General features: G+C 40.7%; 1 protein-coding gene across 1 annotated transcript; it reads left to right on the top strand.

The window, feature by feature from the left end:
• Positions 1 to 670: 670 nt before the first annotated feature.
• On the top strand, positions 671 to 5,961 carry LOC135526456 (ADP-ribosylation factor-like protein 9). The gene is made up of 4 exons (XM_064954845.1): positions 671 to 1,110; positions 3,652 to 3,820; positions 4,070 to 4,245; positions 4,564 to 5,961. Exons 1-4 carry the CDS (start codon positions 889 to 891, stop codon positions 4,741 to 4,743), a joined length of 747 nt encoding a protein of 248 aa, XP_064810917.1. The 5' UTR covers positions 671 to 888; the 3' UTR covers positions 4,744 to 5,961.
• The last annotated feature ends 9,118 nt before the right edge of the window (positions 5,962 to 15,079 follow it).

Here is a 15,079-nt window from a genome sequence, read left to right as displayed (position 1 = left end):
TTTAACTTGACAGACTTTCCAAAGCGAAATTTATCTGGATTTATGGTCATGGAACATCTCATCAGCATTGTATGCGGTGTGCCCTCTTTAATATCAAGCGCCGCCTGCTGGATTTACTATGGAAATGCAAAGCAGAATCGATAATTCGGATGCAATTATGCATCATTGGTGTTGCACATTTTCTGTTCCTTTCCATTCTGTCATTGAAGTCGTTTTTCAGTCTTACATTTGAAATTGTGACGCTACATTCCCCCACTCCTCAGCCAAGACATGTTAAATAGTTTTGACTCGATAGTATACAGTTTGTCAGAATTGACTTTTCGTAGCAGGTTATGAGAATTAGGTTACATTTAGGAAAAGGATTGTGTGAATTTCAGCCAAACCTAACCATTTTTTGACGGAAATTTGAGATGAGCTGTATCCCATCTAGCCATGACAATGTTATGCGCAAAGTATGTAAGGGTGGTTTCTCTACATGTCAATCAAATTGATGAGCCGAAATGAGAGGATTAAACTTTGACTGTATATGAAGGGATTAAGTCACCGCGGACAGGATAGCAAGTTTGTGTGTAATGTAGCAAAAACTGGCTAAATTGTTGAATATTAGATTTTTTAAAATGTGTTATATATATATTAGTATATCTCCATATATTCTAGATCCTGCTATCATATTTTCTTGTCTGGTACTTCCTTCCTGTGTGCTCCTAAACGCCCGGATATCCCCTATCGCATTGAGGTAGTTTGACTAATCCACTTGTTGTAACGATAACCAAAGACATTAGAACCAGGCTGTGACCGGGGATGCAAACGTCCAGATAATAACCATTATCACGATGTATAAAGACATGTGAAGCAGGTATTTCAAGATTTCGCTAAATTGTTTCTAACATGCCTGGTGTCAGAGAAGCTGCGGTCGTAGGTTTTGCTCTCGCAGTAACCGGAGGAGTTGGGTATGTCATCTGGACTTTTGTGTCTTCGGGGGTAAAGGCAAAGAAGGCGAAGCCAAAGCCAGAGCAAGAACCAGAGAAAATAGAAAAGGACACTAGAAATGAAACTGCACAAAAAGTACCAGAACGCGCAAAACAAACACCAACAGTCGTAGTAACAGAGGTAGGCTACTTTTTGTTCATCTTGTGCTTGTAAAATATTTACTTTTGATACCTCGGGGATTATGAGGCACGCCTACAGGACGGATGTTTGTGGTTGCTAGTGGAAATAACCTCACCGCAAATTGCCTCGATTTTGGTTAAGTCTAAATGGGATTCTTGGGACGTCCCAATTCTGACGTTAGCCCATTTGAAGTTGAAACGTTCAACGTTAAGGTTCAGAGGGCTTTTTACTTAGTTATAATGAATTATTATCTCATTACAAGATCCCCGTAACACCTAAAGATTTTGCAATTGTTTTAAGATGCCATTCCCTCAGGTGTTGCTTTATTATTCAGGAACGTGTCGAGACCTGACCCTTGGAAACGACCTTCCATTAACCCTGTTGACTCATCAGTATGAAAGATTTGTATATCTCTTTTGGTCCATTCAACAATAGAGCGATACGAACCTTGTTTTAGGAGGATGTTGTATCCTGTACCTTATGTTATGCCTTATTGGAACGGTTTTAATTGATAATATCTGTTGGAAAAAAGTTTGGATGTTGCCAAACACTTACCTAAAGGAAGTTTCCTTTAAAATTATTCATAAATATTATCCTGCCAACCACTATATGAAGAAGTTTAAGAAAAACAAACTCAAATTGTGCCTTTTGTAATGACCACCCAGAAACGGTGTGGCATCATTTTTGGCATTGTATTCGTGTAAGGAAACTGTGGCAAGACATCAGGAGATTTATAATTGAACACATTTATGAAGATCTTACACTATTTGTGGCGAAATGTACTGCTTGGATTCTTTACCTATGATAGAAATAAGTTGAAACAATTTTATGTAATTCATTTCATTATTCTTTTGGGGAAATTTCATTATCACAAATGTACATTTCCAAACAAAACACATTTTCTTACCTTACAAAAACAAATTGAACTATATTTTAAGACAATTAATTACTCTACTAACAAAAAATCTGTTATAATTCTAAGTGTATGTATGTCCCTTATGGTCCGTGTGTAATGTGATATTGTACCCCTTAGCCACGCCCCTAGCCCAAATGTTCTTTGTGTATTATTCATATATACTTGTGTTCCTCCCATGTACTTCCTGTATTGATTTGTTGTTAATAAAAAAAAAAATAGGACTTAAGGTTAGGATTTAAGGTAGCGACATCCCAAATGTCCCGAGAATTGCACTCACCCTAGATTTGAAAGAACTTTACAATTTCTATTGTGAAACTAGTGTCATATGTCTGTCGTAATGTTTATAAATATGTAGTAAGTAAGCACTCCGATGTAGCTTCTTTTCTGTGACAGATTAGTCACTGGAGTGGCTGAAACGACTATTGTCACTTGGTCAGCTTGACATTATAATAATGTTGCCAGACTGTATCATCATACAGTGGTAACCTGGCCCTATAGTCTATTCTCAGGCAGTGGGTCAGCTTGACATTATAATAATGTTGCCAGACTGTATCATCATACAGTGGTAACCTGGCCCTATAGTCTATTCTCAGGCAGTGGGTCAGCTTGTACTGACCACATGATGTGACAGTTCAGTTCAGTCTCATTGACTTCTGTAGGCCTATGCTATAAAAGGCTGAATTAAAGATAAAGCAAGAAACATGATTGTTTTTGGCCTAAATGATTCCACTATTCACAATCAAATCAAATTTGATTGGTCACATGTGCCAAATACAACAGGTGTAGACTTTACAGTGAAATGCTTATTTATGACATTCCCAACAGTGCAGAGTTAAAAAGTAAGACAAATATTTGCTGAAGGAAAAAGTAACACAATGTAAACAATAACGAGGCTATATACAAAGTGTACCAGTACCGAGTCAATGTGCAGGGGTACGAGGTAGTTGAGGTAATACAGTATGTGGATGTAGGTAGGGGTAAAAGTGACTAGGCAATCAGGATATATAATAAACAGGGTAGCATCTGTGTGTGTTAGTGTCAGTGTAGTATGTGTGAGTGTGTGGGTAGACATTTGTAAGATTCTAGAATGTCCCAGTATCATGGTTTTAATTAACATTAACTCATTACTCTGGATCAGCACTTGCAGATAATACTTCCACATGAGTGACATTTTTGCCTTTATATACTTTATCTTTGCTTATGGGTTAGCAGCCATAGAGATGTATAGATGATTCTAGTGCCCAAAAGCATGTTTTAGTATGGACATCGCCACTGAGGAATTTCGCTGTTTTGAAGTAGTCAACTTGGTGGGACTTCCAATGGCTTAAGGAAGGAATAACTCAATTATACTTGTGAGCAAGTATGGTGGCAGTAAATTGCCAACCTTGGCTTTATACCTGTTCAAACAACACACTCCAGGTGGCAGTGTGCACCCTTTCAGTTTGTTTACCAACTTATAGAAGTAGTAGAATAAGAAGAAAATCGACTACTTCAAAATGGAGATGGCACTCAATGGCACTTCTCATGCTCTCATTGATGCCATAATGGGACAGATACAACATTGTGATCTCTATACATCTGGATGGTTACATCTGATGTCTCTTTGTTATTACGTGTCCTCCTAGGTGAAGCCCACAGGAAAGCAAGTCCTGGTGCTCGGCCTTGAAGGGTCAGGGAAGACCAGCCTGCTGCACTGCTTTGCCACGGGGAGTCTGGAGCAGGATGTGACCCCAACACAGGGCTTTAACGCTGTGTCCATCAATAGGGAGGACCTGCAGATCGAGTTCCTAGAAAGTGAATGCAACCTGCACATAACAATGATGAGAGTACAGAAACTGTTAATTATCTGGATGACCATGATAAGAAGAAATGGGTCTCATTGGTGGAGACCTTAATTCAAACTGTTAAATATGAAAAATGTCAAATGAGTTCATCACTCAATATGCATTCATAGTATTTTCTTGTTTCACAAATGTACAAAAATGACTTCTATGATACCTTGTGGTGAAGAAATTAAATAAAAAAACATGGCATATTTTGCAGTTGGCGGCACAGAGAACCTGCAGCCCTATTGGAAGAGGTACATGTGCAAGGCTATGGTGCTGGTGTTTGTGGTGGACTCCTCAGACGCCACCCAGTTCCCTTTGGCTAAGAAGCATCTCCACGAGCTACTCGAAAACGACCTTGACCTTCCCTTAGTGGTACTAGCCAACAAGCAGGTGAGACTGACATAAGACTCCCATCTCAAGTGTCTTTCCTTGATTCATCACGTCCTCTCCTGGCCTCCTCAAAACGCATTGAAAACGCAAAGGGGCGTAACCCTAGAACTTCTTCTTCAATGCATATTAAGAACGAGATAAGCAGAAACGACATGAGGAATCGAGGGAAGACAATTGAGAAAGGGCAACGGGTTGCATCTCAATAGTCTTGTGGGCATTTCCTTTCCTCGTCGCCTCTTTTTTTTCCATCCCTATGAGATACTGCACCTGCTCCAGTGTCTTACCTCTGGTTTGTTCCGGTTATTCCTCCATCTCCAGGATAACCAAGGGGCCTGCAGTATCACAACGCTCCATGAAGCCCTGTCCCTGGAGGAAGTGGGGGACCAGCGCAAGCTCTTCCTCATTGGCACCCATGTCAGGAAGGGGGACACGGAGGTGAACTCTGCTGTGCAGGACGCACGGGACCTGATCATTCAAATGGTGCAGGATGGTAGATAGACTCAGCATCTAGTCATCAGATACAGATGTAGGATCTTAATTTGATCACTATTTTGTTGCTGAGAATCTTCCTGCAGAGCAGGAAATGCAAATTTGTAGTGCATTTGCATTTTAAAAAGGCTTATAAAGTTGGTAATTTCCACTTGAAATGTTTGACTTGATTTGCCCTAATGAAAAAGATATCAACTTCCTATAAAAATTTAGAAATATAATCCACATAATAATTCATATTTCCTGTTGCTGCAGGATTATTTTCTTGCTGTAGCAAACTGGCTCAAATTAAGATTCTACATCTGTATGAATGACCCACTGGCTGAGAGGGGATATCTTACTTTAATTTTACCCCTGTTCTGGCTTACCATCATTTGTTTTGATAGCACTAGTTAAAGCTCTATTGACAGACACCATGATAGTGAAAGGCCTCATTCACATCTGTAGAATGATGATGATTCCAGAGAAGCCAAAAGCTGACAACGTGCTTATGGTCAAACTCATTTACTGGCAATTACATTCATTCATTAATTGATGATCATTTACTTGTTTTTCACATTCAGACACAATATTTCAAGGATGGTCTCAACATCCTTACCTATAGGGATTTAATTGATAATGCTTTGTGGTCATCAAAGATCTTCTCTTAGTGCTATCTACAACTGTAGAGCACAATGTAGGTTACATGTTTAGAGTCAGTGCTGCTAGGTAGTATGTTGAAGACTCTTTCAAGGTACATATAATTATTTTTGTTATTTTGCATAATAAAAGTTAAGTATTGACTATATCGTCTTGAAGGGGAACTTGCTACATAGTTATATTTTCTTAAAACCAATTTGATTGTTGTGTAACCAAAGCAATCCATCCACATATTTATTTGAAGCATTTTAAAAATGCCAAAGTACAATTTTTCATGTGTCTAGGCATGTTTATTTGGCTAACAATGTTTTGCCTTGGACTTAATTGAAACTTTTACAGGAATAACTCCACATATAAGCACAAAAAGTGCTTCTCGTTTTCATGTTTAACACTGGTAAAACTACTGGTATAATCTTGAGTAATAAGCAGGTTTGAAGTGCACTACTGAACAATTAATTTGTATGCCATGACTACAACAGACCTCCAAACCATTTCTGTCATTTAAGCATCAAAAAACTCATTTTTTGCAACTATTTTTCTGTTTTGTCACACCTGGTGATGTAAATAAAAACCCTTGTTGTAAATGTCTGTGTGGCTCAAAGTTTTGTATATAGGCTTACAGTGACATATAACTTATTTTTGGAGTTAAAATACAGCTAACCATAAACACTTCAGTCATTCTTTGACCTCATATCACTTTGAATTTGACATCCTTTATTGGAAGTCTTGAGAAAAAAGATAGACTCACTCCTGTTTCAACCCTCCACACTTAAGTACAGTTGAAGTCGGAAGTTTCCATACACTTAGGTTGGAGTCATTAAAACTAGTTATTCAACCACTCCACAATTTTTTTTTTTAACAAACTATAGTTTTGGCAAGTCGGTTAGGACATCTATGTGCATTACACAAGTAATTTTACCAACAATTGTTTACAGACAGATTATTTCACTTAGAATTCACTGTATCACACTGCATACACTAAATTGACTGCCTTTTAAAAAGCTTGGAAAATTCCAGAAAAATGCTTTAGAAGCTTCTGATAGGCTAATTAACATAATTTGAGTCAATTGGAGGTGTACCTGTGGATGTATTTCAAGGCCTACCTTCAAACCCAGTGCCTCTTTGCTTGACATCATGGGAAAATCAAATGAAATCCGCCCCAAAAAAATGTAGTCCTCCACAAGTCTGATTAATCCTTGGGAGCAATTTCCAAACGCCTGAAGATAGATACCATGTTCATCTATACAAACAATGGTACGCAAGTATAAACACCGTGGGACCACGCAGTCATCATACCGCTCAGGATGGAGACGCGTTCTGTCTCCTAGAGATGAACGTACTTTGGTGCAAAAGTGTAACTCAATCCCAGAACAACAGCAATGGACCTCGTGAAGACACTGGAGGAAATGGGTACAAAAGCATCTATATCCACAGTAAAACGACTCCTATATCGACATAACCTGAAAGGCTGATCAGCAAGGAAGAAGCCACTGCTCCAAAACCGACATAAAAAAGCCAGACTATGGTTTGCGACTGCACATGGGGACAAAGATCGTTCTTTTGGAGCAATGTCCTCTGGTCTGATTAAACAAAAATTGAACTGTTTGGCCATAATGACCATCATTATGTTTGGAGAAAAAAGGGGGAGGCTTGCAAGTCGAAGAACACCATCCCAACCGTGAAGCACGGTGGACTGGTGCACTTCACAAAATAGATGGAATCATGAGGCAGGAAAAGTATGTGAATATATTGAAGCACCATCTCCAGACATCAGTCAGGAAGTTAAAGCTAGGTCACAAATTGTTCTTCCAAATGGACAATGACCCCATGCATACTTCCAAAGTTGTGGCAAATTGGCTTAAGGACAACAAAGTCAAGGTATTGGAGTGGCCATCACAAAGACCTGACCTCAATCCTATAGAAAATTTGTGGGCAGAACTGAAAAAGCATGTGCGGGCAAGGAGGCCTAAAAGCCTGACTCAGTTACACCAGCTCTGTCAGGAAGAATGTGCCAAAATTCACCCAACTTATTGTGGAAAGCTTGTGGAAGGCTACCTGAAACGTTTGACCCAAGTTAAACAATTTAAAGGCAATGCTACCAAATACTAATTGAGTGTATGTAAACTTCTCACCTACTGGGAATGTAATGAAAGAAAGAAATGCTGAAATAAATTATTCTCTACTATTATTCTGACATTTCATGTTCATAAAATAAAGTGGTAATCCTAACTGACCGAACACAGGGAATTTTTACTACGATTAAATGTCAGGAATTGTGAAAAACTGAGTTTAAATATATTTGGCTAAGGTGTATGTAAACTTCTGACTTCAACTGTACTTCAGTCCTGCCATGTGACTTCTAATGTCATATCAACAACACAGACCATTGTGACCCAGCAGTTGAACTCAACCTGGTGAATTATAAAGCCTTTCCATCAGGCAAACAAGGTATCTGGAAAAACAGCTACGTTTGACGAGGCATGTTGTCCAAATGCGCATGTTGATCATTATGTTATGGAGAATTTCCCTTTCTTTTAATCATAAGGGCATAAACCCAAATTAATAGTATTCTCCAAGCACTTTTCTCTTTTGTAGGATTTTAATAGCGATCTCGTCCATCAGGGAATTCTTTATGAATTCAACTGATGAAACTGAAAGCAAGGTACAATAACTACTACGTTGTTATTGATTTTCTTTGTATTGTGAGGATAAATTGGAACAGGTGATAATGAACTGAAACATTCTTGTAGGATCCTGGAACTGGCACAACACAAAGAATCCAAAACACTGGGGGTCACAACACCTTGGTAAGTAGGCTACTTTTGAGTATCAGTATTTGCAGATATTTTTATTCTCATGACATTAGATATAGACTTGTAAATTGTATTTTTATAAAACTATCAGTGGAAAAAAGTTCAACCAAATACTATTTTGTTACATCAACATTCATAGTGAACATTTTTGAGTCATTTTCCCTATTGAATTTCACACCTTGAAAGTCTATTTTCTCATTGATCTAATCCAATGCTTACTCAGGGCAACCAGGAGTCGAGCCCCTGTCTTACCCAGCGCTGAAAGCAGTTCCAGCAGAAATAAGCCATGCTCAGCACAAGAGACTTCTCAGCATGGGAGAAAAACCTAAGGGAATTGTATACTAATTACACCCAGGCTGAACATTATTGATGTCTCCATCAAAAGTATGAGCCAACTGTTGTAAGAAGAAAAGCATTTAAGTGCTCCATACATTACCATATGATTGTGCAGTGTCACTACACAATTGTGAAAATGTCTGCTAAGTCTAAATATTGGTCTGTCCTAAAAGCTTGCATCAGATACAGGAGATATGGCTCTGAGCTCCTATCAAGTGCAGGAAATACTCCTCCCAAATGAAGTGACATACACACATCCACACACACACACATTCATGGTACCACACATTACAACTGCTGCTACCAGACTCCTGTTAGGATTGAGAAATACTGCACAATTTAAACACTTGCCCCCCCAATCCCCCTTCGACGAAACAAGTGTAGATTCTGGACTATAAATTGTGCCTTCCTGTATTATACTTATGCAAAAATGTTTGTTCTATTCTACTGAGCAATTTACTTTATGTTTGTATTCTTATCATTGATTATTTCTTATTGTTGCTGCATTGTCCAGAAGGAACCTGCAAGTAATCATTTCGTTGGATGTTGTATACCATGTGTATCCAGTACATACAACTAAAAAAACATGAAACTTGAAAATGATGTTCAGGCTATTTGCCAATTTCCTGCATCCTCATTGGAGGTGACTGCTCCAGATACAGTACATCCATTCGAATTAAGGAGATATCTGTTGGTCAGGTTCAGAACCTGTGTGTAACGGTTTTCTTTACTTGAAGGAGAGGCGGACCAAAACGCAGCGTGGTGGTTATTCATGGTTCTTTAATATAGACACTATACATGAATAAAGTAACAAAACGAGAAATGTGGAAAAAAAAAAAAAAAACAGCCCTATCTGGTGCAAACACAGAGACAGGAACAATCACCCACAAACACACAGTGAAACCCAGGCTACCTAAGTATGATTCTCAATCAGAGACAACTAATGACACCTGCCTCTGATTGAGAACCATACTAGGCCGAAACATAGAAATACCCAAATCATAGAAAAACAAACATAGACTGCCCACCCCAACTCACGCCCTGACCATACTAAATAATGACAAAACAAAGGAAATAAAGGTCAGAACGTGACACTGTATTAGATTACCTACTTACTTTTTTGTTTCTCAGCTATCAAGCTAAATCTGTAAGGAACATTAGACCAATAATCCAACCAAAGTTATTTTCAGGAAGCCCTGCCTTGTTAAATAAGCCATTCATTGAATTGAAAAGGCAACAATTGCCAGTAAGTGAGATTGAATGGCCAGTGTGGCCACAGGCAAGCTGATATCATTGTTTCTGTGCTCATTGAATTCATGTCTTAATGTGCTGCAGAAAAAAACTATTCTCAAGTGTTCCAAGTGGTTGTAGTTGCACCACATTACATTGCCTGGCTATCCAGACTCCTTGCTCCGGACAAACGCTACACTACGCCCATGGACGTTCGTTTCATCTCTGCAATGAGTCTGGATCTGAGTACCTCCCCGATCCTTCACAAAATGCAAACACATTTGTGACCATCTGATTGGTCCAGAAACCAATGGGTTTGGCTAGACATGTCAGTTAATTGTGATTGGTCCAATCGCTGATGACTTTGTTTTCGTACAACGCCCCTCGTGCCCCTCGTCACCACATATGACTTCAATGATGGCAGTCTCAAACTAAAGTATGTAGCCAGAACGACAGAGCAGTGGAATAATTTAGTGTGAGTCGTCAGACTACCACATAAACCTACTAGATAATTGGAGACAAATATTTGATATTCTTCAAATGTGCAGTTTATGACTAAACTATTTAGTCTAAATGAGATTACAGAAAAAGTTAATTTAGTTCCCTGGGTGATGACTGTAGGCAAGAGAGGTGGGCATGTCACCCTCACAATGTGTCATAATCCATATCTCGATAAACAATAAAACTCTTTACTGACATGTTGATCAGGGTCAACAGAGTCAGATCTGTCTATTCACCCCTCTAAAACACTTGCATCATTAGTGATGCATTTAACCCTTCCATTTGTCAATTGAAAGAGGAGGTTATGTATTATCACTCTGGCATGATGAGACATCCTTTAGCCCAAAGAAATGGACAGTAAGTGCTCATATTTTCCTGCAGGAAAGAGGGGGTGATGAGCTCCTCCAAGAAGACACTACGTCCTTCCTCCAAGACCGCCCAGTATGAGTGCATTGTCCGCCTGGCAACACCAAAGACCAGGTCCCGAAGCTTCCAGGAAATTGAGTAAAGTGGAAAATGTGATCAAAACATGAGTATACATGAGTATACGCAAGCATGCCACTTGGCCCAGATCTAAAATTAGCCTCCTTCTTGGACTAGGAAACCAATATTTTGACATGTTATTTCAGTAGCGAGCTGTGGCTCTGGGAGTGAGGAAACGATGGTGAGACAATAGGGGTTATTGTCCAAAGCTCAGGCCCCTGGGACATTCACAGACAGCCACATAAGTATTTTTATAATTCTTGAAGCGCAACAGCACATATTTGGGCTCAAGCCTCCTAGAAAAGATTCTCAAGCCTGCACACCAGATCAAATATGAAAAACAATATGCCTGTTTGTTTTCATAATTCTGTGTCACACTCTCCAATGGGCATGGCCGTAAAAGAGGAGATGTTTGAGGTCAGTGTGGAGGGCAATGTTGAGGTGTTTGTGTTGTTCCTGATGCTTCATAATGTTTAACGTTGATCCTGCATGTAGAAATAGGAATATTAGAATCTCTGTGGTTCCACAGGCCTCCTCACACGTTGTGGTATGAGTACATCTGTCCTATCTGGCACATAGACCCCAGAGTGAACACTGCTGAGACCACTCCACATCTACTACAGCTAGCTAATCTCAAAGGGAACCACCTCAACTTCAAAAGCAACAGAGGTACAGTAAGTGCCTAGAATGAAAGGTACACTCTTAGAAAACAAGGTGCTATCTAGAACCTAAAAGGGTTCTTCGGCTGTACCCTTTTCTTGTTTAAGAAAGTGGAGACATACATTTCCTCTTGCTAACCAAGTTGAGGGACAGTCAAATGTCCAGAAAACTCCATTTGGCCAGTGAGTACATCGCCTTTACTGACACCCACCCAACATGCTGGGAAACAGTTCAGCTCCTAGACCTAGAACGATGCTTCCCAGCAACGTGTAACATTGCCTCAATATTGTTCATCTTCTCGATCATTTGGGGAAAGATGCTACGTAAAAAAACTGGTATGCTTTCATAGAAGTTTTCTAGATCCTTGGAAAGGACTATCTGAAACATGCATTCTCAACAGGTGTCAAGGGGAGGCCGGCAGGCTACAGCGACCTCACGCCTTCAAACTCTATCAGCTCCTAAGGGACTTAATAAGGACTACATTCTTCTGAGAGACCTGCCATCTTTATGTGCTTGCTTCTCCGTCAAGGTCCATGTTGGTGCACAACGGACAAGGGAAAATGGCACCTGCGAAAAGCAAAATAAATGGGTACAGACTCAAGGGGTCTCTGCTTTTTAAAATCTGTTTGGCGCCAGGGTTGAGATGGTAAAACTGGCCCCTCTTTGTCCCCCACTGGTTTTGCAATCATGTGCAATGAGACGTGTGCTTGGAGCTCTTTCGAACGAAATCAAAGCATTACATTTCATTGTCTTTAGCAAATGGCCAAACCAAACTGTCTCCTTTCTGTCCATTGGGGTTGTTTTCTTTACTTTGCTAGTTCCATGATCAAGTAGCCCCCGTTCCAAAATAATGTGTTATCGTCTTTTGAAATGAGAGCAAAGGTATGATAAAAGGATCCACATGTGTTTCTACATTTCAATCATTTTGGATTCTCTGTTTATATCATAACCACATGTTGTAAAGATTCCTCATGTGTTTTCCTTGAGAAAGTGAAATCACATACATTGATTCAAAAATAACATTTTCGCCCCAGGAGCTTCAAATTCCTTCTAAAGAGTCAGCGTCGCAGCCAACCCTCGCTGTATGACCACTGTATCCTTTACAAAGGGTGCCGTGAGCTCGCTTTGAAATCCACCGTAATCCTGGTTCAACTACAGGCGCATGTGAGCATTATGTAAAGGTGGACACAATGGCTTTCAAAAGGGTCATGTGGATTTAGAACGGTGCGGGAGGGTTGGTGTAGCCGCCACCGGTGTAGAGCCCCAGTGGAAAGGCATACAGATCTCAGAGGCTAGACTTCAAAGCAGATCCAAGCGTCCAACTGGGACCTAATCTGGGATAAGCCACCAATGATCGTGACCTGGGACTGTAGGGTAAAGAGGGTTAGTGGAAGGTGGAGGAGGCAAAGGAGAAAGGAGGGGTGTGTAATCTCTCTGTCGGTGGCTCCCGCTAGTTGACTCAGTTCCTATGGTGCACCTGTGCCTAGAGAGGAGCTCTGAACTTTGCTGCTCGTTATCTGTCTGTTTGTGGCAGCCGGCTCTGACACTGATAGGCTGTGAGTGGGGAGGCTGTCTCAGTCTGGATCCCGCCGGCTAGATGGGATGCTTACGCTTGCAGAGTATTAGTGCGACTGATCTGGTTTTGGCAGATAACTGCAACACTATTTTAAGCTACGCATTAGGCAACACGTTTATAAAGGTTTTATAAACAGTGCATGGGTAGTTTATAGGCATTTCATTACTGATTTAGTCATTGGTAATGAACAGTTGTGTGTGTAAATATATCACATTATAAACACATGAATGAAGATCACTATTGAGTGAAACTAGCTACTTTAACAACTTGCCGATTAATCCTTTATGAAGTTCAGTCTACACAAATATTTTTCCTATCAACTCATTGCCTCAATTGCTAAGTATGCAAACAAATTCCATGCTCCAATCTGTGTCTTATCGGCCTTAGATAAGATGTTGTCATATCACCCTTGACTATTCAAAGCTGCATGCAAAAACCCATGCTCTCAACATAATGTCTGTGACAAGGGCAGTATTCATGTTGCACTGCGAGTTGTTAACCTTTTTTATAGTGTGTTGGCAAAATATGTGCTGCATCCTCAACGCACATTTCCTCTTAATCTAGCAATAAGAACAAACCAAGACGTCCTCAATTGCATCTTTTGTTGAATTTCAAGTCAAGTGAATATCAACAACAAAAGTCCTTGTGAGAACTATCTTCGCTCATACATTGATGCACATGTGAACCGTATTCGTCTAGCAGCTTCTCGAGTCCTGGAAAGTGCGGTTTGGAAAGTTCTGGAGTCAGTTCCTGGGATCAGCTGGACCAGTGAATCTTCCCGGCTCTGACGTTCACCAGTCCTGGGGTGACAGATTCCACGCAGGCCTGCTAAGTCTCCTTAGCAACAGACAATACCAGGGCCCATTCAACTTCCACACACACCTCATGGACCTCTTATAGCATGCTAACAACCACTCCAGCAAGCCTTTCATTCCATTGAATTGTCGTTCGGAAATGACGTCAAAAGCAATATAGCATTATCTTTCTGATACCGGTACATATCAATAAAGGAGCGGTGAGGTATCATTTTTTTCAATTGTCCATTTCTTCATGGTTTTGCTAATGTTTTTTTCAGCTGCAACACAAATCATATGATTTAATAGTGACGTGCAAGAAGGGGCAATGTATGCTTTCAGCTGGAGCTTCCTAATGGGCAGACCACAGGCTGTGAGGAATGCAACAACACCTCCTCCACACTGACTCTTAACATAGGGGCTCCCTAGGGGTGTGTCGTCAGCCCTATGCTGTACTCCCACAACTGCGTGGCTTTGCATGACACCAACTCCATCATGTTTGCTGGTGTGGTTCAACAATAACGAGTCAGCCTATAGGGAGGAGGTACAGTGAACTGGCATTGTGAACCCGGGTCTCCTACGGTAGCAACCAACTTCTTAGACCATGAGACCAAGAGGAAATTCCCTCTTGGGCCGAGGGCAGAAACAGGCGTGGCTACTTCATCACATGACTATGACCAACTTATGTTCCGATACACCAGGACATCAACCTCTCCCTTAACGTCAGCAAAACAAAGGAGTTGATTGTTGAATTCAGGAAGCAAAGGAAGGAACATGCCCCAATCCACATCAACGAGACTGCAGTAGAGAGTGTCAGCAGTTTTAAGTTTCTTGGCAGCCACATCACGAGGACTTGACATGGACATGGACCAAAAACTCTCACCACTCTTGTCAAGAGGGCGCAACAGCATCTATATTTCCTAAGGAGACTGAATAAATTAGGCATGCAATGCCGGGTCCTCTCCAAATACTACCACTGCACCATTGAGAGCATCCTGACCGGTTGTATCATGGCCTGGTACGGGAATTACCCAATCCACGACCCCAAGGCCCTCCAGGACATCTACTCGAAACGGTGCCTGAGGAAGACCCACAGCATCATCAAGGAGACCACACACCCCATCTACGAGCTGTTCACTCCCTTATCGTTGGGCAGACGGTATCGGAGCATGAGATCTGATACCAACAGGCTCAGAAACAGTTTCTATCTACAAGCCATTGGACTGCTGAACACTTGAACTGGACTGAGACCTGCTCTGATTCTCCACACCTTATCACACATGCACTCACTCACGCACACACACACATATACA

Source organism: Oncorhynchus masou, chromosome 32 (genome assembly GCF_036934945.1).
Source record: "Oncorhynchus masou masou isolate Uvic2021 chromosome 32, UVic_Omas_1.1, whole genome shotgun sequence".
Lineage (NCBI taxonomy): Eukaryota > Metazoa > Chordata > Actinopteri > Salmoniformes > Salmonidae > Oncorhynchus > Oncorhynchus masou.
Note: the sequence above shows the minus strand (reverse complement) of the source record. Positions and strands in the feature narration are given on the sequence as shown.